This window comes from Sus scrofa, chromosome X (genome assembly GCF_000003025.6).
Source record: "Sus scrofa isolate TJ Tabasco breed Duroc chromosome X, Sscrofa11.1, whole genome shotgun sequence".
In the NCBI taxonomy this organism is placed as follows: Eukaryota; Metazoa; Chordata; class Mammalia; order Artiodactyla; family Suidae; genus Sus; species Sus scrofa.
This window is the reverse complement of record NC_010461.5, coordinates 87050226-87076589: the sequence shown is the minus strand read 5'-3', so window position 1 is coordinate 87076589 and position 26364 is coordinate 87050226. Positions and strand designations below refer to the sequence as shown.

Genomic DNA, 26364 nt, shown 5'->3' with positions numbered 1-26364 from the left:
TGGCTACAGCTCCGATTGGACCCTTAGCCTGGGAACCTCCATATGCCACGGGAGTGGCTCTAGAAAAGGCAAAAAGACAAAAAAAATAAAATGAAAAAATAAAAACGGGCAGAGGCAAGTTCCCTGATGGCTCAGTAGGTAAAGGATCTGGTGTTGTCACTGCTGTAGTGTGGGTTCAATCCCTGACCTGGGAACTGCATGTGGCTGGTACAGCCAACAAAGACAGATGGGCGGTGGCGGGGGGCGGGGAGGTAGAGGGTCTGAATAGACATTTTTCTAAAGAAGACATATGAATGGTCAACAGAAACATAAAAAGATGTTTGACATCACTAATCATCAGGGAAATGCAAATCAAAATCATAATGAGATATCATCTCACGTTTGTTAAAATGGCTATTACCCAAAACACAAGAAATACAAGTTTTGGTGAGGATGTGGAGAAAAGGGAACCCTTGTATGCTGTTGGTGGGAATGTAAATTGGAGTAGTGACTATGGAAAACAGTATGGAGGTTCCTCAAAAACGTAAAGATAGACGGAAGTACTCTTGTGGAGCAGGTTAAGGATCCAGCATTGTCACTGCAGCAGTTTGGGTTGCTGCTTTGGTGTGGGTTCAATCCCTAGCCTGGGAATTTCCACATGCCATGGGCATGGCCAAAAAATAAAAATAAAGATAAAATAACAATATGATCCAGCAATTCTACTAATGTGTATTTATCTAAGAAATCAAAAACACTAACTCAAAAAGATTTATATAGGAGTTCCTGTGTGGCTCAGCAGGTTAAGGATCTGGCATTGTCACTGCAGTGACCCAGATCTCTGGTATGGCAGCGGTTTGATTCCTGGCCTGGGAACTTCTGGCCATGGGTGGGACCAAAAAAAAAGACCAACAAAATTGATACTTTACCTCAACCAACTTCCTCCCTAAAGAGAGAGACATAAATACCTAAATTCAGAAATGAAAACATGATTAATTGTAGAAATACAAAGGATTATAATAGAATACTATGAACAACCATACACCAACAAATTAGAAAACCTAGATGAAACAAATTCCTAAAAACAAAAAATTTACCTAACTCGCTAAAAAAGAAAAGAAAATCTCCATAGACCTATAACAAGAAAAGAGTTTGAAAAGAAATTAAAAAAGCTGTTTCAATTATAATAGCAGCTAAAAGAATAGAATACTTAGGAATCAATTTAAGCAAGGAGGTTAAAGACTTGTACACTGAAAACTACAAAACATGGCTGAAATAAATTAAATACTTGAAAATGAATAGAAAGAAGTCCTATGTTCAAGGACTAGAAAACTTATATGTCAATACTATCTAAAACAATCTATAGACTCATTAAATCTCAAAAGTCTATTTTGCAGAAATAGTAAAATAGATCCTTAAATTCATGGAATTACAAGAAATCCTGAATGCTAAAGCAATCTTAAACAAGAAGAACAAAGTCGAAGAACTCATATTCCCCAATTTCAAAACTTCATACAAAGATACAGTAATCAAAACAGTGATACTGGTATAGGGACATACATACAGACTAGTGAAATAGAATTTGTTGTTCAACAAGGGTTTTTTTTTGTTTTGTTTTGTTTTTTTGCTATTCCCCCTGCATGTGGAAGTTCCTGGGCCAGGGATCAAACCTAAGCCACAGCAGTAACTTGAGCCATGGTGGTGGCAATGCCTTTTCCTTAACCACTAGGCCACCAAGGAACTTCCGACAAGAGTTCTAATTCAAGTATGTGGGTACTAAGTCAATTTTCCTACCCATTACTCAGAGAATACAGAAAGCTCCTTGATACTTCCTTATGTTGATGAAGATAATTTAACTGGCCCTTAATAACCTTCCAACTTTATATTAATTCTACTTCGTCACATGCAAAAGGCCTGCGGTCTGGACTCTCCTTTCTACATGGTTATTATACCTTAGCCTATGACCATTCAGGCTTCTATCTAGATCTGAAATGCCCATGAACAGTTTTAGTTCCTACTCACCACTAAATTTCAACTCTTTTGTTTTGGCCACTTAGAGATTTTTCATTGTTGTTTCAGTTTAGTTATATATTTATAATGATTTTCCTCTTATTTTCTACCTTTTTTAGGGGGAGTTGCAGTTCAGATCCTTTTGTGGGTTCTTAATCTGTCAGATTAACTAGGAGTCAATCTTCAAACAAGAAGAACTCAAAAAGCAAGAAGGATCTAAAGAGTTAAAAAGTCTAGTCTAAAGAGATGACTTTTTGTGAGATCTGATTTAAACAAAAATCATTCTAAGGATACCCTACCAGAACTAAACTGTGCTATGAAAGCTCTTCAGAAATGAACCCAAAATTCAAACCAGTCTATCTAAGAGCAGAGGAAGGAACTATAACTTTTTTTTTTTTTTTGTCTTTTTAGCTATTTCTTGGGCGGCTCCGGCGGCATATGGAGGTTCCCAGGCTAGGGGTCGAATTGGAGCTGTAGCCACCGGCCTACGCCAGAGCCACAGCAACAGGGGATCCGAGCCGCGTCTGCAACCTACACCACAGCTCACGGCAACGCCGGATCGTTAACCTACTGAGCAAGGGCAGGGACCGAACCCGCAACCTCATGGTTCCTAGTCAGATTCGTTAACCACTGCGCCACGACGGGAACTCCCCAATAAGTAACTTTTAAGTCTTACCTATAGTTATTGTCAAATAAAAAATTAATACCGTTTTATTATTCTGTTAATTAAAAAGACTTTTTTTTTTTGTCTTTTTAGGGCTACACCGGTGGCATATGGAAGTTTCCAGGCTAGGGGTCAAATTGGAGCTACAGCCACTGCCTACACCAAAGCCACAGCAACAGGGGATCCGAGCCTCGTCTGCAACCTACACCACAGCTCATAGCAACGCCAGATCCTCAACCCACTGAGCAAGGGCAGGGATCAAACCTGCAACCTCATGGTTCCTAGTCGGATTCGTTAACCACTGCTCCACGACGGGAACTCCTTAAAATAGTACTTCTGAAGGGATGTACTACCAAAGAAAATATAGGAAGTATAAGTTTGTTTATATTTATTTGCTCTTGGGTGATGATACTAAATTGTTCTTAATTGAGAACCAGTACTTTTGACAAGGACCTAAGCTAATATAAATAAAAAGAAATAAAAATAACTAGTTACATGTCTATGTAAAGTACATATATTATGCCAGCGGCAAACATGACCCAAAAATGCATAATCAAATCAAATAGCAATCTGTATATAATTGTGTTCCATAAAGACTTTATAAATCATCATCATCATCAAAACAACATACGTTGGACGTTGCTTGATGTGGTTGGTTTATTTCCTTTTGATTCTGCAGAAGTTTCTGGCTGAGGCACAGTAACTCTGCAAAAGACAAAGAAATAGATAGTTATGAAAAGAGGCTTGAATGGGAACAAATTCATTGGTTTCACTCAGAATTTATTCTAATTCAGTACATTTAGAAAATGCACAGATTTAGTTTTTTAGAGTCATGCATTAGAAATTTATGGGAAACATTCAAAATTATGAACAAATATCCAAACTAACATAATTCACATACTGCACTAGATAGAAATGTCCTTTTGAGGAGTATTTCACAAAAGAAAGTGATCAACTTTATTAAATATCAACTAAAGCTAGATATTTGTATTTCATCCTCTATGAGATAGGAAGTTAAACATTTGTTCAATGACCTATTTTCATGTTTGCTTTGTTCAAATATTCTGGAAATTATTTGGCCTAACTCGCCAACCTCATTTCAGAGTTTTCTATAAGCCTTATGTTGCTTCAAACCTTCATGCTTTTCTTTCAGCCAGGAAACCCTAGGCTCCTTTTCCTTGCCCAGTTAACTCGGACTCCTCCTTCAACATTACCTCAGGTATTATTTCCTATAAGAAGTCATCCTTGTTCTCTAGCCAAGACTCACTGATCCTGGTACATGCTGTCATACTGCCACGAATAAACTTATCATAGCAGTCATCACACTGTAATAAAATGACTGGTTTTTCGGTCTGTCTCTTCTACTAGAGTCTACCATAAACTCTACAGAAATATAGACTTAAGTTTATTTATTTTTGTGTCTTCACAGACTAACCACGCAGTAACTGCTTATTGAACTGAAAAAAAAAAAAAAACTGAAAAGGGAAGCATCTTATTTTGAAGCTGAGGAGAGAAGCTTGCATTTATAATAAAGATTTCCTTATAAACTTTCAGCATCTCTCTAGGATGAGTTTTTCTATTGCCATTTCCAGAACTGAAAGCATGAAGCAAAATGGAAATGTCATATTGTGGAAGGTCACATAAGACTGCTCAACTTATTTTACTAATAGATGTATTTCATAATTGTAGTATTTTTATTTTACTAATGAGTTATTAATAAAATAGAAATAAGTGGCTTTCATAAAGGAAGAATGCATCCATTTAACTATAAAACTCCAGCAAATAAAAACCCACTTTATATTTGCAATTTTACATTTTTTCTGACTGTTGAAACATGGTATTTCTAGAAATTAGTAAACCAAAAACATAAACTCTTAGATACGTTTAAATAACTAAAATATAGTTAAATTACATATATTTTGAGATTAAACAGTATGTATATACTTTTAAATACATGGCATTATAAAGAGATTTTTTTTTCTCATCTGAAAAAAATGAGAGGAAATAGCTTGCCAAACTCTAACTGCACTGTTATATGGTATAAAATTTTTTCAAAACTGGCTTAGGAGATTTATACTGGAGAATACAATCATTTATGTGTATGCCTTGTGTCTTAAAGGTGAGAGGGTAAATGATGGAAGTGGAGGTATATAATGTCTGTGGGTATCAACTGAAGAAACTGAAAAGAGAGATGAAAAACAAAAATATATGAAGTTGAAGGGGGCACCTGAGGAAAGAAAGAGACAAGATGGCTAAAACAAGATAACTGCATATAATGGATAGTGGACCAAATATTATAAAAATTATGTCAGAGGCAACAAACCATACTATAACTTTGCCCTTTTCACCAACTTACTGACCTTAGATTCTGTAGCATGCCGTTTCGTCATTTATATAACAACATAAAATTAATATTATTGTAGCCTTTCCTATAGTGCCTTCTGCTTTTCTTAGAATGAGACACTGATAATGATTTTTAAGGATTCACCTAACCTTGGTATGGTTTATTCTCTATCTTGATGGAATAAAATTTACCAACAGAGTGCAAAGAATAAGTTACAATGTCCCATGTATTCTATTTTATTCCTCAGTGCTAACTTTTGAATTGCTTGATATATTCTGATTGCATTTTACCATCTAACAGAGTACACCATGGTTCATTACCATTTGGATTAAAATGCTCATTGATACAACCCCTTAAATGGTCATATTTATAATTATTTTAAATTGTACTGACGGAAGCAGACCAATGGGTGATACAGACACTGGAGTCAGCAATCCAGGATTTAGAATACAATGATGTGCCAGTAGAGTGACACGACTGGATTCCACAAGGAGAAGAAAGCACAGAAAGCCCATGTTTTCTCTCAGACTTTATGTGTCTCCTCATTTGGCTCTTCCTGATCTGCATCCTTTATAATAAAACTGTGACTATAAGTATAGAGCTTTTCTGAGGTCTCTGCATCATTATAGTGAGCTTTTGACTCTAGGGGGTCAGGAACTCCTAAATTTGTAGCCAATTAGTTAAAAATGAGAGTAGCCTGGGGACCAGCTGAATTATGACTAGCATCTAATGTAAGGTCAATCTTGTGGAGGATTAAGCTTTTAAACCTGTAGAGTCTGATGTTAAAATCTGGGTAGTCAGTATTAGAATTGAACAACAGTACAGCTAATTGGATTGGAAACCCAATAAGAGCTCAATGAACTCAACTGATAAGATTATTAGCAGATTGGATATAGTAAAAGTAAATGGAGTAACAGGTCCAAACCGAAGCACAGAATCAAAACCCAAAATGAAATATGTACATAAATTAAAAAGAATACAGTGTAAGAAACTTGTTCACAGAAGTGCTAATGTAAGAAACAGGAATCGTGGAAAGAGAAGAAATAATGAGGCAGAAAATATATTTGAAGAGGTAATGGCAGATAGTTTTCCAAAGCTGATGAAAGATATCAATTCACAGATTCAAGAAGCTCAGCAATCTCAGAAGAGTACAAAAATAAAGAAAATCAGTCCTTGGTACATCATATTTAAACAGTTGAAAATCAAAGACAAAAATCTTAAAACACTCAGAGAGCAAGGATGCAATATCTTTGAAGGAGTAATTAAAAGACATTAGTCTGACTCTTAGTAGAAACAATGAAAGTATTAGAATGGTAGAATTGGACATTTTAAAGAACATGCAACTTAGTGAACACATCCTTTAGAAATAAAGGTGAAATGAAGATGTTTTTGAACAAAAACAGAGAATATACCATTGGCAAGATATACTGAAGTAAGTGCTAAGAGTAATTCTTCAGTCAGAAGGAAAATGATCCCAGAGAGAAGCATGGAAATACAAGTAGGAATAAAAAGAACCTAAAAAACGTGTTTAAATATTTTGTGAATGCTAACCATGTAAGAAAATAATGTCTCATAGAATTTAAAATGTATGTAAAATTAAAATACAAGACAAAAATAATGAAAATGGAAGTAAATGGACTTGAAGTGTTCTAAGAATCTAGTATTACCAGGAAAATGGTAAAATAATTTGTATTTAACCATAAATCAAGTGTTCAGTTTGTGATTTATTGAGTAACCACTAAAGAATACATACCTATCAAATTAAAAGAGGGGAAACTGAAAAATTAAAACTATTTGATTAAGCAAATAGTATAAAAATTGACATAAGCCCCGGGAGTTCCCATTGTGGCTCAGTGGTAACGAACCTGACTAGCATCCAAGAGGATGAGGGTTCAATCTCTGGCCTCACTCAAGGGATTAAGGATCTGGCGTTGCTGTGAGCTGTGGTGTAGGTCGAAGACCTGGCTTGGCTCTGGCATTGCTATGGCTGTGGCGTAGGCCAGCAGCTGCAGCTCTGATTCAACCCCTAGCCTGGGAACTTCCATATGCTGTGGGTGTGGCCCTAAAAAAAAAGAAAAAAAGAAAGAAAAGAAAAAAATTGACATTAGCCCCCAATACAGATTTTCCTCAACTTATGATGGGGTTAAATCCCAATAAGCCCACTGTACTCTGAAAACAGCATAACTTGAGAATGAATTTAATACACCTAACCCATCGATCACTGTAGCTTAGCCTAGCCTACCTTAAACTTACTCAAAACACTTACTGTCCTACAGTTGGGCAAAATCATCTAATTTTGTAATGAAATATTTAATATCACATGTAATTTATTGAATACTGTATTGAAAGTGAAAAAATGGTTGTATGGGTACAGGATGGTTGTCACTGTATCAGTTGTTTACACTTGCAATTTCGTGGCTGACTGCCCTGCATTAAAAGAGTATAGTAATGCATATTGTTAGTCAAAAAAAAAGATCAAAATTCAAAATTTAGGAGTTCCCGTCATGGCGCAGTGGTTAACAAATCCGACTAGGAACCATGAGGTTGCGGGTTCCGTCCCTGCCCTTGCTCAGTGGGTTAACGATCCGGCGTTGCCGTGAGCTGTGGTGTAGGTTGCAGACTCGGCTCGGATCCCACATTGCTGTGGCTCTGGCGTAGGCCGGAGGCTACAGCTCCGATTTGACCCCTGGCCTGGGAACCTCCATATGCCACGGGAGCGGCCCAAGAAATGGCAAAAGGACAAAAAAAAAAAAATTCAAAATTTAAAGTATGGTTTCTACTGAATGCATTGCTTTCATACCATCGTAAAGTTGAAAAATTGTGAGTTGAACGATTGTTAAGTTGGGGACTGTTTATATCATTGATTCCATTAAAAGTGAATGGAAAGTGATATCAGTATCATGGCAAAGGGAGATTCTTTCTTTGTCTCTCTCCTATCTACAATCAGTAAACAACAGTCCACAACTCAATAAAAGTGCCTCTGCTCTGTGACCAGGACACTGGAGAATTCCACATATCTGACATCTAAAGGTGGGTGGACCAGAACACACAGAAGTGGAACTTGGGGAACGGTGGAGGTGGTGCTTGCAATCCTGGTCCCCATGACAGCTGAATGTATAGTTCCAGAGAACCCAGTAGCAACAGGGGAGGTGGTACGTATGACTCTGGCCTCTTGGCTTCAGCAGTGCCTGTAGCCACAGATGACTGGGTAGCAGCGGCAGTAGGGGCTTGGACTCTGTCTCTCCAGTCCTGGAGGTGCTCATGACTCTGGCCTCTTGCCCTCTGCTTACCGCAGTAAAGTCCTCAAACCTGACAATACTGAATACGGCAGAGCTTCGTGTGTCCCCTGGGTTATCCCCTGCAGTGGCAGAGCCTGTAGTGGCAGAGCCTGCGACTTAGACACGGCAGAAGAATTCGCCATCCTGATGCCCCCCAGGCAGTGACACCAGCCACAGCAGCAGCAACATGACACTAATGACCCTGGAGGCACAAGGCAAGATAACCAGGGCATTGGGTGATACCTCTGACAGGGGTGGTGGAGTGTGGAAAGTCCTTACTGTCAAATACAACCAGACAGCACAGGTAAGTGAAACCAAAAACTTGTGCTATACCACCACCTACTGGAAGGTAAAAGAAAGGACTTTAATTTCTAACCTGTTGAATAGTTAGAAACAAGTGAAGGAAAAAACAAACAAACAAACAAAAAACAAACAAATAAACAAACCCAAAAAAACCTACCTAAAGAAGAAAGGTGTTTGCCACTTGAAATAAGACAGCAGAGGAATAACTCATTAAGTACCATGAGGAACCACAGTAACATTGTGCCACAAAAAGAAAATGATAATTCTCCAAAAACTAAACTTAAAATCACAGAATATTGTGATCTAATTGATAGAGAATTCAAAATACCTGTTATAAAACTCGATGAGCTACAAGAAAACTCAGAAGGACAGTTCAATTAGCTCAGGAATTAAATTCATGAACAAAAGGGATACTTTATCAAAGAGATTGAAACTCTAAAATGAACCAATCAGGAGTTCCCAGTTTGGTGCAAGAGGGATGGGTGGTGTCTCTGTAGCGCAAGGACACAGGTTTGATCCCTGGCCCAGCACAGTGGGTTAAAGAATTTGGCATTGCCAGAGCTGTGGTGCAGGGTGTAACTGTGGCTCAGATCTGACCCCTGGCCCAGGAATTCCATATGTCAAAACAGCAGCCAAAAAATAAAAATAAAATAAAATACAATGAACCAATCAGAAATTCTGGAGCTTGGAGTTCTTGCCATGGCGCAGTGGGTTAAGAATACAACTGCAGTGGCTCAGGTTAGTATAGAGGTGTGGGTGTGATTCCCAGCCCGATGCAATGGGTTAAAAGGATCCAGTGTTGCCCCAGCAGCGGCACAGGTCACTGCTGCAGCTTGGATTCAATCCCTGGCCCAGGAACTTCCACATGCTACAAGGGTGGCCATAAAGTTAAAATAATAATAATAAAAAAAGAAATTCTGGAGTTCCTGTGGTGGTACAGCAGAAATGAATCTGACTAGTATCCATGAGGCCATTCATTTGATCCCTGGCCTCGCTCAGTGGGTTAAGGATCCAGTGTTGCCTTGAGCTGTGGTATAGGTTGCAGATGTGGCTCAAATCTAGTGTTGCTGTAGCTGTGGTATAGCCTGGTGGCCACACCTTCAATCTGACCCCTAGCCTGGGAACCTCCATATGCCTCAGATGTGGCCCTAAAAAAAAAAAAATTCTGGAGGTGAAAAATTCAATAAACAAGTTGAAGAATACATTACAAAGTGGTGAAAATAGAGCAGACCATACGGAAGAGAGAATTAGAGCTCGAAGATAGAAATACAGAAATGATACAAGTAGAAGAGGAAAGAGAATTAAAATATTTTTAAAAAATGAGTTAATTCTGTGAGACCTATGTGACTCTTTTAGGAGGGGCAATATTAGGGCAATGGATATCCCAGAAGGAGAAGAGAAGGAGAAGGGAGGAGAGATTTTATTTATAGAAATAATAACTGAGAAGTTCCCCAATCTGCGGAAGGAATGGCATATACAAGTTGATGAAGCTAAGAGAACATCTAGTTGGCTCAATGCAAAAAGACCTTCTTCAAGACACATTATGCTAAAACTATCAAAAGTCAATGACCAAAAAATTTTAAAGGTAGTGAGGGAAAAAAGGATGGCAACTTTAAAGGAACCCATCTTAGGCTATCAGAATATTTCTTAGCAGAAACTCTACAGGCAGGAGGGAGTAGAATGACATTCTCAAAATACTGAAAGACAAAAACTATGTCCCAAGAATACTCTTTCCAGCAAAGTTATCACTCAGATATAAAGGAGATGTAAAGAGTTTCCCAGACAAACAAAAGCTAAGGGAGTTCATTAACACTGGACCAGCCTTACAAGAAATGTTGAAAGGAGCTCTTCTATCAGAAACAAAAATGCCAGAAAGTACATAAAACTTTGAGGAATGTAATAGACAGAATCTGAAAAGTCTAACTCTATATCATAATCTGTTTTTAAACATTTTATTATAGCATAAAGGCTAAAAGAGAGAAAAGAAGAAAAAAATAACTACAGCTACCTCAATTTGCTAACAAACTCACAAGATAAAAAGGGATAATCTGAGACAATAAAAACACAAAGAGGGATGACAAAAAGGGCATAATGTATATAGGTAGATGAAGATAAGATGCTATAAGCAGAAAAAGGACTATTTTATCTATGAGATATTATACCCAGCCTCATAGTAACTATTAAAACATAAACCTAGAGCAGAGACACAAAACATAAAAAAAACCGGAAACTGAGAAAAAATCACAGAAAATAACCAAACCAAAATGGCAGATTGAAATATAAGGAAAAAAAAAGCGGTGTAGTTTGCAGACTCAGCTCGGATCTGGCATTGTTGTGGCTGTGGTGTAGGCAGTGGCTACAGCTCTGATTCAACCCATAGCCTGGGAACCTCCATATGCTGTGGGTGAAGCATAAAAAGATAAAAACAAACAAACAAAAAACAAGACCCAGAATTCCTGTTGTGCTTCAGCAGGTTAGGAATCTAACTAGTATCCATGAGGATGTAGGTTTGATCCCTGGCCTTGCTCAATGGGTTAAGAATCCAGCATTTCTGTGAACTGTGGTGTTGGCTGGCAGCTGCAGCTCTGATTCAAGCCCTAGCCTGGGAACTTCCATATGCTGTGGGTGCAGTCACCCCAAAAATAAATAAATAAAAGTAAAAGATCCAACTATATGCTGCCCCAGGAGACTCACCTCAGCTCTAAAGACAAACATACGTCCAAAGTGAAGGGATGAAAGATGATACTCCAAGCAAATTGCAGCCACAAGAAAGCAGATGTAGTCATATGCATATCAGACAAAATACACTTTAAGCCAAAAATGGTAACAAGATACAATGGACAGTATAATAATAAAGTGGACAATTCATCAGGAAGACATAACAGTGATTAATATGTATGCACCTAACATTAGGAGCACCAAAACATGTAGCGATTATTAACAGACTTAAAAGGAGAAATTGACAGCAACACAATAACAGGGAATTTCAACATCCCACTTACATCAATGGATATATCATTCAGACAGGACATCATCAAGGAAACAATAGCCTTAACTGAAATATTAGACCAGATGGATTTGATAGCTCTGTACAGAACATTCCATCCAAATGCAGCAGAAAACACATTTCTCATGGAACTTTCTCAAGGACAGACCATATGTTGGGACAAAAGACAAGTCTCAATAAATTTTAAAAGATTTGAAATTACATCAAGTATCTTTTCTGATCACAGTAGCACGAAACTAGTAACCAACTATAAGAAGAAAGCTAAAAAAAATCACAAGTATGGGGTCAGTGAACAACATGCTATTGAACAACTATTGGGTCAATGAAGAAATCAAAGGAGAAATAAAAAAATACCTGAAGAAAAAAAAATACCTGAAGACAAATAAAATGAAAATTCAACAAAGCAAAAACTATGAGATTTAGCAAAAGTGATACTAAGATGGAAGATTTTAGTAATATAGGCGTACCTTAAGAAACAATAAAGGGAGTTCTGTTGTGACTCAGTGGAAAAGAATCTGACTAGTATCCATGAGGATGCAGGTTCAATCCCTGGCCTCAATCAGAGGGTTAAAGAAAGGATGCAGTGTTTCCGTGAGTCACAGTGTGGGTGGCAGACACGGCTTGGATCTGGCGTTGCTGTGGCTGTGGTGTAGGCCAGAAGCTACAGCTCTGATTTGACCCCTAGCTTGGGAACCTCCATAGCTGCAGGTGTGGTCCTAAAAAGACAAAAAAAAAAAAAATAAAAGAAAGAAAGAAACAATAAAGTAGTTCCCGTTGTGGCTCAGTGATAACGAACCTGACTAGTATCCATGAGGATGTGGGTTTGATCCCTGGTGCTCATCAGTGGGGTAAGGATCCAGCTTTGCTATGAGCTGTCGTGTAGGTCACAGATGTGGCTCAGATCTGGTGTTGCTGTGGTTATGGCATAGGCTGGCAGCTGCAGCTGTGATTCGACCCCTAGCCTGGGAACTTGCATATGCCATGAATATGGCCCTAAAAAAAGAAAAAGAAGAAGAGAAAAGAAAACAAATAAAAATCTCAAATAAACAGTTTAGCCTTCCATCTGAAGGAAGAAAAAGAACAAATGAAGTAAGTAGAAAGAAGGAAATCACAGATATCAGAGTAGAAAAGCAAAAAAAAAAACAAAACAAAAAAAAACCACAACAACAATAAAAAACCCAACCAACCCACCAACCAACCAAACAAAAAACAATTTAAGAGCCACTAGTTCTTTGAAATATAAAGAAAATTGACAAACCTTTAGCCAGAGTCATTAAGAAAGAAGACAAGGCTCTGATAAATAAAATAAAAAATGGAAGAGAAGAAATAACAATGAATACCCCAAAAATACTAAGGCCTATCAGAGACTATTATGAATAGTTATATGCCAACAAATTGGACAATCTAGAAAAAATGGACAAATTCTTAGAAGCATACAACCTTTCAAGACTGAATTATGAAGAAACAGAAAATCTGAATAGACTGATCACTAGTAAAGAGATTAAAACAATAATCAAAAACCTCCCCCTAAACCAAAAGTCCAGGACCTGACAGCTTCACAGGGGAATTCTACCAAACATTAAAAGAGGATTTACTACTTATCTTTCTAAAACTCCTCCAAAAAATTGAAGAGGAGGGAACACTTCTAATTTAAAATGTCCATAGATGGATTTATATGATATTTAGGACTTAGAGTTGATGTTGGTCTAGCTTTTGGGGATGTTGTGGTGGGGTTAGTGTCTTCTGTATGTGAGAAAGTCATGAATTTTTAGAGGGCAGATTGTTATGGGTTGAATTCTGTCCCCGCCAAATATCACTAAGCCTACCAATATGTAACCAATTACATCTTCAGTGACCCTAAGAATATGACCTTATTTGGAAATAGGGTCACTGAAGATGTGATTGGTTAAGATGAGCTCATACTAAAGTACACCAGTACTCTAGAATGGGTCCTGGACAGACCATGTGTTTCCAAAATGGCAGCAGCAACAGATGTGGATAACCCGAGTGGCACGAACAGCAGCACAGGCAAGAAAGTGGTTTGAAGTGAAAAAGTGCAATGCAGTAACCCTCTGGGGCTGGGATATTGTGGTTGATAACTGTGCCAGCTGCAGGAACCACATTATGTATCTTTGCATAGAGTGTCAAGCCAGCCAGGCGTTGGCTACTTCGGAAGAGCGCACCGTTGCATGGGGAGTCTGTTAACTGTGCTTTTCACTTCCACTGCATCTCCTGCTGGCCCAAAACATGGCATGTGTGTCCACTGAACAGCAGAGAGTGGGAATTCCAAAAATATGGGCACTAGAAAGAGAGAAGTCTTCCAGCAAGCTCAACTGTTTTGGTATTCATGTAATGACTTGCCCTCCTGTTTCTTAATTGTAAATTAGATAGAACCATGTCTTTTCTGCTTTGTCTTTTCAGTTTGCTCTTCCTGCAGCCATATTGTATCGTGTCAAATAAAATCCAGTTGGATGCTAAAATAGAAAAAAAAACGGGTCCTTAATCCACTGTGGCTGGTGTCCTTAAAGAAAAATTTGGATGCATAGGCACACAGGGAGAATACCATGCGAAGATGAAGGCAGAGACTGGGGCAATGATTCCATAATCCAAGGAATGCCAAAGACTGCCAGTAAACCATTAGAAGCTGGGGGAGATGCATGGAAGAGAGTCTTCCCCACAGCTCTCAGAAGGAAACCACCCTGACTATGCCTTGATCTTGGATTTTTGCAGCCCTAAAAAATTAAGACAACTTCTAGTAGAACTGTTCATTTTACAGGAGACAAATAAATTAAAACTAAACTTAATACAAATGACTTACGGTTTGTCAGATGGCCCTTGTACAATTCTTTTTTTCTTGGTAGGGCTCAAACTTCCAGATGAAGTATGAATACCTTGAGAAGCCAAAGGACCATCATCTGGATAATGTTTACCATCTCTTTCCTGATTCTGACTTTCTCTTTTAGCTGCTTGGGATGTTGAGGGTCGGTTAGCATTCTACAACCAAAAATTTAAAGAAAACATTTAAAGTCAATTCACAAAAATTGTTTCTCTCTTAAAAGACTCTACAATTTGAGAGTTGTGACAAAACTTTACAATCATAATAATGCTTTTATAATGTTAATTTATCTTGATCTACCTGCCATTACAACAATTTAAAAAGTAAGATAAACAACAGTCCTTCTTATATTAGCATAACTGTAAAATAGGATTATATGCTTATTTCTATGAGAATAGTAACCTTAGAAAGGATTTTTAAAAAGATAAACTCAAGGAAAAATTAATTTACTCATCTTGATTTTGCCTAGATTTCAGAAGTGCACATATCTTTAGCATTTATCTTACAAGAGTCATTGCTACCTCTTATAAAACCTAGGTAAACTGCCAAGCCTGGTAACAGAGCTAAATACTTCCAGTGGAAGTATACCTATACCTTTGGCCTGGACAAAAGGTAGGAAAAGAATATAATCATAAATATCACGTGGAAATTTAAATAAAGACAGTAGGCTCATATCACACAGAAAGCAGAAACAAGATACCAAGTCTTAAAGGCCTAGGGAAATAGCAGAGGCTGTGACCTTTAGCCCAGACTGCTCCAAAATAAATAACATAAAAATGAAACAAAAAATAGAAATGAATTTTTTCCTTTTTGGTTTACATCAGTAAGTGTCAATACATGTGAGTTCTGAATGAAACATACAAGTTAGCAACTGTGATTATAATCACAGTGCTTTCAGAGATATACTATTAATTCTCTGGCACCATACCCGTGGTGTTTCTGATGCTGAGGCACTTTCAGTTGGAATTCTATGGGGGACATACTTTATAACAGTAATTATTCCCTGAATTGCAATGCGCTTTTGTTCCCTATACTGCAAGTCTTCAATCTCCTTCCTCACTTCACTTATAGCTGTCAAGAGCGACTCAACTGCAAAAGAGTAATTCCAAGGAAATTGTAAGTTTTAAAGAACTGAAATGACAAAAAAAAAGAATTAGATTTGCAATGTAATTTCACAACATGAAAATTATAAACTTGCTACATTAACTTAAATATGTGGGACTTCAGATTTCTATTTGGCCTCCCCTCATGTAATTTCAGTAAAATTGGCAAAACATATTTATCAGTTAAATTGAGATAGTCTTGTAGTCTGGTGTTTTAATTTGAAATAGGAATTTTACATATCGAATGTAATTTATACGTCATACTTCAACTATAAAGTGTTGCCCAGCCACTGCATAGAAACATACATTTTATAGAACATAGTCTATATTCTCTATTTAGCATATACTACATACTGCTGGTATTATATAGCACAGGAGGATAGCAATACCAATATTTGGATGATGACAGGTCAGTATTTCAGTTTCTCTTTTTTCCAAAACCATGCAATTATCCCATAGCTTTTCAAAAAGAATACACTCATGTTAAACTTTTGTCATATTTTTTTTTTTGGCTGCACCTGTGGCATGTGGAAGTTGCCAGGCTAGGGAGCGAACCCAAGCCACAGCAGTAACCTGAGCCGTATCAGTGACAATGCTGAATCTTTAAGTGCTAGGCCACCTGGGAACTCCTCAACTGTCATACCTTTTTTTTTTTTTTTTTTTTTTTTTTTGTCTTTTTGCCTTTTCTAGGGCCGCTCCCACGGCATATGGAGGTTCCCAGGCTAGGGGTCCAATCGGAGCTGTAGCCACTGGCCTACACCACAGCCACAGCACCTTGGGATCCGAGCCGTGTCTGCAACCTACACCACAGCTCACGGCAACGCCAGATCGTTAACCCACTGAGCGAGGGCAGGGACCGAACCCACTTCCTCATGGCTCCTAGTCGGACTCGTTAACCACTGCGCCATGAGGGGAACTCTGTCATATCTTAATTCTACTAAAATAAATTAATATTAGGGCTCTCATCAGTACTTATCCTGAATCTCAATGATTTTGGTGTCATTTTTATTTAAAGGGAGAGCTCAGTTGTGCTATATCCAAATACACAGTTGGTCCTCCATATCCACAGGTTTTGCAAACCTGAGGATAAAAAGGGCCAATGCATTCATTGTAATGAGCCATTTTATATAAGGGACTTGAGCATCTGCACAAGAGGCTCCTAGAACCAACGCCCTGTGGATACCAAGGAATGTATATATATCATTATTCCACAAGTGTACTATAATACAGTTGTATCTTGATATCAAATTGGTGAGTGTCTCCTTTGATATCTTTGGTCTAAGTAATGTCCTAGGAGTTGGGATCTACGCAGATTTGACCTCAATGACCTTAAATCAGCTGATTATCTCCATTTAGTCAAAGGCAACCTAAATTCCTTCTTTACTTAAAATCTAATAAAATCAAAATATAAACTTTATGGGGCAAGACATTTGTTTTCGGGTCTTGAAAAAGATCAAATTATTATCAGTGAGTTTTGCTACACTTTGGCTCACGCTGATAAAAGAATAAAGATGATTGATATGGCCTATACTATATATATATATATATATATATATATACACACAGCACATAAACATATCATAAAAGACTAGTAATGACATAAGTACCTTTAACAGAACTACTATACTTGGAAAAGGTCTCTGGCACTGGTGGATAGGGGTAATATCCACCAATAACAGTATTCTTCACTTCCCCAGAATCGGTCTTTGTTTTAATCCACTGAATAAAGTTTTTTACCTTGGTATTGTTGGTATACGGCTGGCCTCTATGACCTCCTCACAGGAAAGGTAAAGTGCAAAAATATGAGAGAAAAAAAAACACAACTCACTGTAATAAACTGCATGGACTTTTTTGGTATAAAAACAGTTTACTATTAAATCAGTCTTGTATCACCAAGAAAAAAAATTCATTTATTCACTGTGTAGCAGATAATTATACTGAATATGCATACAAAAATTATCAAAGACATTTAACAAATCCTAAGTCAAGAAGGAAAACAGACATATTACAGTTTATGTGGACTAAACTGTAGCTGTCTACAGGGTACTGAAAAGCCAGAAGAAAAAGAAAACCAATTTTTCTGGATTTTTCTATCTAACTGGTTAGCATCTTAAAAAATATTGATTTTTACATATTAACCTGAAGGTATGACATTAATATGAACTAAATTGCCTATGAATATAGCTCAGCATTTAAATTCATGCTTTTAAATTATACTTAAAAGTGTCATTTACACCTGATATTCTTAGTATATATTATATCTGATATTTTTCATATTTATAAAATGAGGTATGGACAAAGATGTGTTACATCCTTCCCAGGACTCATCTTTTGACAAATTTCCTAATTATCAACAGAGTTGCATTCTAGTAAATACACCATTCCACACTGTTTCTTCACTCATCTGAAAACTTTTATCTTTATTATTTTGCCCCCGTTATCAGAGGGAATAGAGAAAAACAATATACTTGTACATAAGTAGAGAGACTTTTCTTGCTATGTAGGTAAAATGAGACATGTGGGGACCAAAATTTGATGCATATTTTTGTTTTTATTTAGTATTTTAAAACTACTGTCAGCTGAAACCATGTCGTGATAGAGAGCCTAACAGTCTTCAATCTATGAAGCAATTTATGATTATCTATCTTACTTCAAGCAGGAATTAAAGTTAACCAAAGGACATAAACAAAATTCTTCAGTGAGTCACAAGATCATTGCTTTAATTGTAAATAACTTGGAAGCAATATATTTCATAGGCCAAATATTCTTTGCTAAACATTTCTTTCTTTCTTTCTTTTTTTTTTTTTTTTTTTTATCTTTTTAGGGCCACACCCTCGGCATATGGAGGTTCCCAGGCTAGGGGTTCAATCGGAGCTGAAGCCATCTGCCTACACCACAGCCACAGCCACAGCAACATGGAATCTGAGCTGCGTCTGCAACCTACACTACAGTTCATGGCAACACCGGATCCTTAACCTACTGAGCAAGGCCAGGGATCGAACCAGCATCCTCACGGATGCTAGTCGGGTTCGCTAACCACTCAGCCATGACAGGAACTCCTGTTAAGCCATTCTTAATGGTGATAAAGGAGTTCAAAATAAAGCTATCTTGTGGTTGAATGTTGTTACAGGAAAACTAATTTAATGAAGAGAAAATACATTTTATTCCAATAAAGTATATACAAAGAAATTGCTCACCAGTAATAAACACTCGACTTTCATTTGTAGTGGTGAGGTAAAGCAGTTTCGGTACTTGAGTGTCATTTCTGACAACTTTCAACTGTGTGCAGATGAAATAGGTCACTGTGGAAAATGAAAACACTTATGAAATTATTTCTGCATTTCAAAGGGGAATACCAAGATCAGGATCTAACAGAGTGCATCTCAAAATTTTAATGAACAGAGGAATCACTTGGGACAACTGTTAAACTGCAAATTCAGATTCAGTAGTTTTAAGGTGGGGCCTGAGGTTCTCCATAGCAAAAGAGCTGCCAGTCCTTTGATCACACTTGGGGCAAGAAGGATCTCAACACCTACCTTTTCCTGAAGGATCTAACACTTACTTTTCCTTTAGAAAAAGTCATTACTTGCTGCACAGCTGAAGAGGGCAAAAGAGTCTTTCTAATTGGACGTGCAATAGACTGAACAGTTACTGCACACAGAGAAAAAAGCTGAGTTTCCTCATGATGCTTTCACTGATGAACCCAGTTTAATGTTGATCCCTGCATTACTGACTTCTTCCATCAGGCAGGGCTACATAATATTAATTTGAATTTGCTTATGCAAGTGATTATCTTAATTTGACTTTAAGCCTCAATGGTAGGGGCTTATACCACCTATTCTTTCCTTTTTTTTTCTTTTGTCTTTTTTTCTTGAGGGCCGCACCCATGGCATATGGAGGTTCCCATGCTAGGGGTCAAATCGGAGCTACAGTTGCCAGTCTACACCACAGCCACCAGGTTGGAGCTACAGCTGTGACCTACACCACAGCTCACAGCAACGCCGGATCCTTAACCCACTGAGCGAGGCCAGGGATCGAACCTGCGACTTCATGGTTCCTAGTTGGATTCATTTCCACTGAGCCACACAGAGAACTCCCCACCTGTTCTTTTCTATTTGCCTTGCTAACCAACTGGATAGACCAAAAAGAATCCCTGAAAATAAGATTGTAATATCTTCAGGCTTTCAAAACTACTTTCAAAACTATCAACTGTTTTTAACTACCAGGTTATTTAGGTAAAATTTACTTATCCAACAATATTTAAAAAAAATTAACTCATCACATGCCAAAACTGTTATGGTTTTACAAATTAGGAAATGGAGAAATAAATATAAACACCTGTAATTTCACAGTAACACTGAATTATCACTTAAGAATATTTTCCCAGAGCCTAATACTATCTATAAATTCATTTCCTAAAAAGCTCACATTTACCAGTTCTTCATTTTGAAGTAATTAAAACAAAGAAAACCTGTTCAAATGACTAAGAATAAGTCTCAATTTATATCATTTTTCCTTTATTTCAAAAACTGTACAAAGATGTGAGTAGGAGTTCCCGTCGTGGCGCAGTGGTTAATGAATCCGACTAGGAACCATGAGGTTGCAGGTTCGGTCCCTGCCCTCGCTCAGTGGGTTAACGATCCGGCATTGCCGTGAGCTGTGGTGTAGGTTGCAGAGGTGGCTTGGATCCTGCGTTGCTGTGGCCTCTGTGCGTAGGCCAGTGGCTACAGCTCCGATTTGACCCCTAGCCTGGGAACCTCCATATGCTGTGGGAGCGGCCCAAAGAAATAGCAAAAAGACAAAAAAAAAAAAAAAAAAAAAAAAAAAAGGATGTGAGTATTCATGATTAAAAATGTTGATATAGGAATACTACAGAGACTTCTAACTCTAATTTCATGGTTATTAAAAATCAGACATTTTGAGAGTTTCCATCCTGGCTCAGCAGTAATGAGCCCAGCTAGTGTCCATGAGGACGTGGGTTTGATCCCTGGCCCTGCTCAGTGGGTTAAGGATGCCAACGTTGTCATGAGCTGTGGTGTGGGTCGCAGATGCAGCTTGGATCTGGTGTTGCTTCACTGTGGTGTAGACCGGCAGCTGCAGCTCTGATTTGACCCCTAGCCTGGGAATCTCCATATGCCACAGGTGCAGCCCTAAAAAGAAAGCAAAAAAAATAATAATAACAAAAAAAAATAAAATAAAGGGAAAAGAAAAGGAAAATCAGACATTTGGACCTAACACCTTCTAGCTATGATATCCAGGAAATTACTTAACCCCTCTGGATCTTTGTTTCCTCACCTGTAAATCTGTAAAAATATTGCCTCTTTAAAATGGGAGTACAGATGAAATAACATCTATGGGCAGATGGCATATAGTAAACACACTAAAAATTATTCCCCCTTAGTTCTTCACTTTCCTTAATCAAATATAAAAAAAGATGCCCCAGTACCAAAGGATTTTGGCATTATTCCAGAAGACCCTTGGTCAAGCTGCGCTTCACAGGCCTGAAGCCTCCTTAATGCTCACCACTTATTTAATGATTTTTTTCCTTCATTCTTGGTCAAAAGATGAAAATAAACTGGGATTGTTTGTAAACTGTTATACTAGAGTACATCTCACCAAAGTCCATACAAACCTTTCTTAGAAAGATATATTCGCATTTTCACAAATAGAATGTGCATGCATAGCAAAAACATTTCTCTGAAAATATCATTATCCAAAACTTCTTTCAGTTTGTGGTTTAAAGAGGCTACAAAGAAAGAGGGACCTGGCCAGAAAACCCATCTAAATTGTCCTCAGGGGTCATCACCACCAATCATCTACGCCCTGAGAGTCAAGTTATATGAAAGGTCATAGCCCCACTTACCTTGGCAGCCCATGTCTTGGTTTTGGGCAAAACTCTCCTCCTGCCCTCTCCCATAATTGTTGGGGTGATGTTCAGCACTATTCATATATATTTTAAAATTTAATCTCACAAGCAGAGGGTGGACTCTAATGAGATAATATCCAAATGGTATGTAATACTCTTTGACAGTAGAGAATAAAGGGGTAGCAGAACAGCCCTGTATATGGTCTCTAGGTCTCCCGATGTTCTACAATTTCTACCTTGTTGCTGATTTAAAAAACACATGTGATCAACACTGGGAATTACTCTAACGTTGGCAAGCAGTTAACAACCAGTATTTCATTCATATAATCATTCTGAAAATAGTAAAATAGGGAGTTCCCGCCATGGGTCAGTGGGTTAAAAATTCCGACTGCAACAGCTCAGGTTGCTATGGAGATGTGGGTTCGATCCTTGGCCTGGCACAGTGGGTTAAAGGATCCGGCATTGCAGCTGCGGTGTAAGTGTCAGCTGTAGCTTGGATTCAACAACCCCTGGCCTCAAAACTTCCTATGCTGCGGGTGTGGCCATAAAAAAAAGAGAAAAAAACTTATGGTCTCCAAAGGAGACAGTTTGGGGGGTGGGGGGATGTGCTGGGGTTGTGGGATGGAAATAGTATAAAATTGGATTGTGATGATCATTGTACAACTAGAAATGTAATAAATTCATTGAGTAACAAAAAAAATAGTAAAATAGCACACCATATCTAAAATAGCATTATGAAACAAATTCAAATAAGGAAAAATTCACTTATGTTGTTACAAAGTACTAAATACACTTTTTCTTATAGATCTGAAGACTAACTTGTTATTACAATACATAATACGGGAGTTCCTTTGTGGCGCAGTGGGTTAAGGATCTGGCAGTGACACTGCAGCAGTTCAGGTTGCTGCTGTGGCACAGGTTCACCCCTGGCCCAGGAACTTTCACATGCCACAGTTGTGGCCAAAAGCATACATAATATGACATATCTAAAATGTCTTCAAATACATAAAATTAGTGGAAAATTTATAGATGTATATATATGTATATATGAAGGAATGCAAGGGGAAAAATCAACAATAAAGTGAAATACTATCTATTACAACACCATTATCCTATTATTAATTTAGTACTCAAATGACATCATACTTGCCACTGTCTTTATTTAATTATATGGTCTGTCAATCCTCTATCACTAATTCTACATTAGGAGAGTCTTCATTGTCTTTAATGTCTTTAATGGGGCTACTAAGTCAATTTCCAAACAGATACAAAGGGAACCGCGACTGTCTTGTTTTAGTTTCACTGAATGTTAAGCTTTTATGTCTGAAATGCTAACAATGGGAATTGATAAGAGCACCTGTTTTCTGAAATACTAGTGTCAATCCCAAATTAATTCTGAATAGAAAACCAGAAAGTGGTTAATATCTGTAACACCAATTATAATATTAGTAAAGAAAAAAATTTAAAACGCTATCAGACTGATTGAATTTGCTAACTCAATATCATACCATTCTGTAAGTCAGCATTTTTAAAAACCTAATGCCCCCACTTCCAAAAATAAAATGATAAAAATACTGGAACTGAGTACTTGGGTAAATATTTTCAAAGATTTCTGGCTGAGATGTAGAAAACAGTTCCACTATAAATGGCTGTTCTGAAGTTCCGTCAGCAATGTGAATCCAGCGATATGACCAAAAATCTTCACGGCTTTCTATATGGATAGAATATTAGAATAAATGAAGGTAATTGATTATGTACATATGAACACAAAATTATTCACTGAAATACTTTTTATGACTTTCAATGTCAAAAGCTTACCCTTCTTTTTTGACCGCTGGACCCTTCCTACAAAAACTAAAATGCCAATAACATCACAGATACGATTTCCTGGCATATCATCCAGTTCTGATCTAAAAAAAGCAAAATTGTTAAATAGATATTGTAGTTTTACACAATGAGAAAGAATTCTGCAATGACTGTGAAGATGTACATCTATCGAACAGCATAATTTGGGGTAGATTTTGAACAAATTATAATACTCTGTTTTAGTGACAAACACTGAATATTAATATTTGAGATATTTTACAACGTGCTATTTTACCTGGTGATAAAGCGGTGATATAACTTTGGCAACCTCCATTCTGGTTTCACCTGCCTTTCTGGAATGATAATTATGTTAGTTGGAGGATCTCGAAGGTTCAGGCAGATTTCTGAAAAACAGATATATTATTTTGACATTTAACACATACAAAAGAATACACATGTATATAAGTCACAGAGTGAAAAACAGACTGACCACTTTTGAGCCCACTACTAAACCTAAGATCTAGATCATTATCAATAACTTTCTTCTACCGAGTCCCACATTGTCACATCCGCTTGTCTCCCCACTAGAGGTTAAACATACCTTAAATTTTGTGTTTTATCACACACTCCGTTTTTTCAAAAAAAGTTTTTATCACTTAGGTGTTTTTGCCCAAATAGTATGCTGTTTGGATTTGTTTTTGAACTTTAAATGAATGGGGAGTTCTCATTGTGGTGCAGGGGAAACGAATCTGACCAGTATCCATGAGGATGCAGGTTCAATCCCTGGCCTCGCTCAGTGGGTCTGGGAGCTGGCATTGCTGTGAGCTGTGGTGTAGGTCACAGACGCAGCTCGGATCTGGTGTCGCTGTGGCTGTGGTGTAGGCGGGCAGCTGTAGCTCCAATTCAACCCCTAGCTGGGGAACCTCCATATGCTGCAGGTTTGCAGCCCTAAAAAGCAAAAAACAAAACAGAACAAAAAATAAATGAATGGAATGATACCGTAATAATATAATGCAGTATTCTAGGGTTACTTTTTTCACTTAACATTATTGCCCTAAAAGTCATCCATTTAACATTTTTTTCTCATTTCTACTGCTGAGTAAAGTTCCAGGGTGTTGATATACTACATTTTTATTTATTTATTTATTTTGCTTTTTAGGGCCATACCTGCAGCATATAGATTCATGGTTACTAGTCGTATTTGTTTCCACTGCACCACAATGGGAACTCCAATATACTATAATTTTATTTACTCGTTATTGTGTTGATGGACATCTGGATTATTCTCAGTTTTTGTTATTACCAACAGGGTCCCTTAAGAACGTTTTTTCTGCATATCTCCCTGTGCACACAAGCAACAATTTTCTAAGGTACTATATCCAGGAGGGAAAGCCTATATTGTACAATATACAAAGTTCTCTATAGGATAATTCCAAACTATTCTAAAGTGATAATTATTTTTTATTTTATGTATTTATTAATATTTACTAATATTTGTTAAAGATCAAATATTTATTTATTTATTTATTTATTTATTTTTGTCTTTCTGTCTTTCTAGGGCTGAACCCACAGCATATAGAGGTTCCCAGGCTAGGGGTCTAATCAGAGCTGTAGCTGCCAGCCTACGCCAGAGCCACAGCAACTTGGGATCCGAGCCGCGTCTGCAACCTACACCATAGCTCACGGCAATGCCGGATCCTTAACCCACTGAGCAAGGCCAGGGATCGAACCTGCAACCTCATGGTTCCTGGTCAGGTTCGTTAACCACTGTGCCACGAGGAGAACTCCTCTTTAAATTTTTATGGGTGCACCTGTGGCATATGGAAGTTCTCAGCCCAGAGACTGAATACAAGCCACAGCTACAGCCTACACCACAGCTGCAGCAACAGTGCATACTTTAACCCACTGCACCAGTCTGGGGATCGAACCTGTGCCTCTATAGCAACCCAAGCCACTGCAGTTGGATACCTAACCTGCTGCGCCACAGCAGGAACTCCTTTTTCCTTCTTTTTATGGTGTCTTTTGATGGACAAAAGCTCTTAACTTTTTTCTCTTATTAGGGCCGCACCCATGGCATATGGAAGTTCATGGTCTAGGCAGGGGTGGAATTGGAGCTGTAGCTGCTGGCCTACACCACAGCCAAAGCATCACAGGATTTGAGCCATGTCTGCAACCTACACCACAGCTTGTAGCAACACTGGTTCCTTAACCTACTGAGCAAGGCCAGGGATCAAACCTGTGTTCTCATGAGTACAGTCTGGTTTGTTACAGCTGAGTCATGATGGGAACTCCAAAAGTTCTTAATTTTAATGTAGTTTATTAATCTTTCTTTCATGGTTACTATTTTCTGTGTCCTATCCCAAAACCCTTCCTTATCTGAAGGTCAGTTACTTTCTGTAAGTTCTTATAAAAGTTTTGTCTTTCACATTTTATTATTTGATATATATATATATATCTGGAATTGATTTTTATATGGTATGAGAGAGGGATAAAATGTCATTTTTTTCTTATATGTAATCAATTGTCTCAATACTATTTACTGAATGATTCCTCCTTCCTTAATGATCTGCATAGCACATCTGTCATATATCAAAATTTCATTTGTCAAAGGCTTTTTCTTGACTTTGTACTGTGACTTGCTGGGCAGTTTGTCTATATTTTTACCAGCGCTACATGGTTATACATTATAATTATTGATATTCAGCCCTTTTTCTTTAAAAAAAATTAAATTAAATTATCTTTTTTTTGTCTTTTTAGGGCCACAACCACAGCATATGGAGGTTCCCAGGCTAGGCATTGGACCAGAGCTGTAGCCACCAGCCTACACCAAAGCCACAGCAGTGCAGGATCCGAGCTGCGTCTGTGGCCTACAACATAGCTCACAGCAACTCTGGATCCTTAACCCACTGAGCAAGGCTAGGGATCGAACCTGCGTCCTCATGGATGCTACTCAGATTTGTTTCCACTGAGCCACAACAGGAACTCCAAAATGGACTATTTTCTCACATCAAATACAAAGATAAACTCAAAGTGCATTAAAGACTTCAACGTTAAGACCTGAAACCATAAAACTTCTAAAAGAAAACCAGAGGCATCAGTCTTACACACATTTTTGGATCTGTCTCTCTAGACAAGGGAAGCAAAAGCAAAAATAAAGAAATGGAACTACAT

The 26364-nt window shown here is 37.8% G+C and overlaps 1 protein-coding gene and 1 pseudogene across 1 annotated transcript in view; one reads left to right on the top strand and one right to left on the bottom strand.

Annotated features, from left to right (window-relative positions):
* Positions 1-26364, bottom strand: part of CXHXorf57 (chromosome X CXorf57 homolog) — a 77901-nt gene that overhangs the window by 26914 nt on the left and 24623 nt on the right. Inside the window, exons 4-11 of the mRNA XM_003360407.4 lie at positions 23489-23597; positions 23206-23297; positions 22976-23098; positions 18719-18823; positions 17129-17293; positions 15347-15507; positions 14401-14576; positions 3282-3355 (exon numbers count right to left, since the gene is read on the bottom strand). Of these exons, the coding sequence (XP_003360455.4) occupies positions 3282-3355; positions 14401-14576; positions 15347-15507; positions 17129-17293; positions 18719-18823; positions 22976-23098; positions 23206-23297; positions 23489-23597 (1005 nt within the window). The remainder of the gene's footprint in view (positions 1-3281; positions 3356-14400; positions 14577-15346; positions 15508-17128; positions 17294-18718; positions 18824-22975; positions 23099-23205; positions 23298-23488; positions 23598-26364) is intronic.
* Positions 12909-14384, top strand: LOC110257728 (annotated as a pseudogene).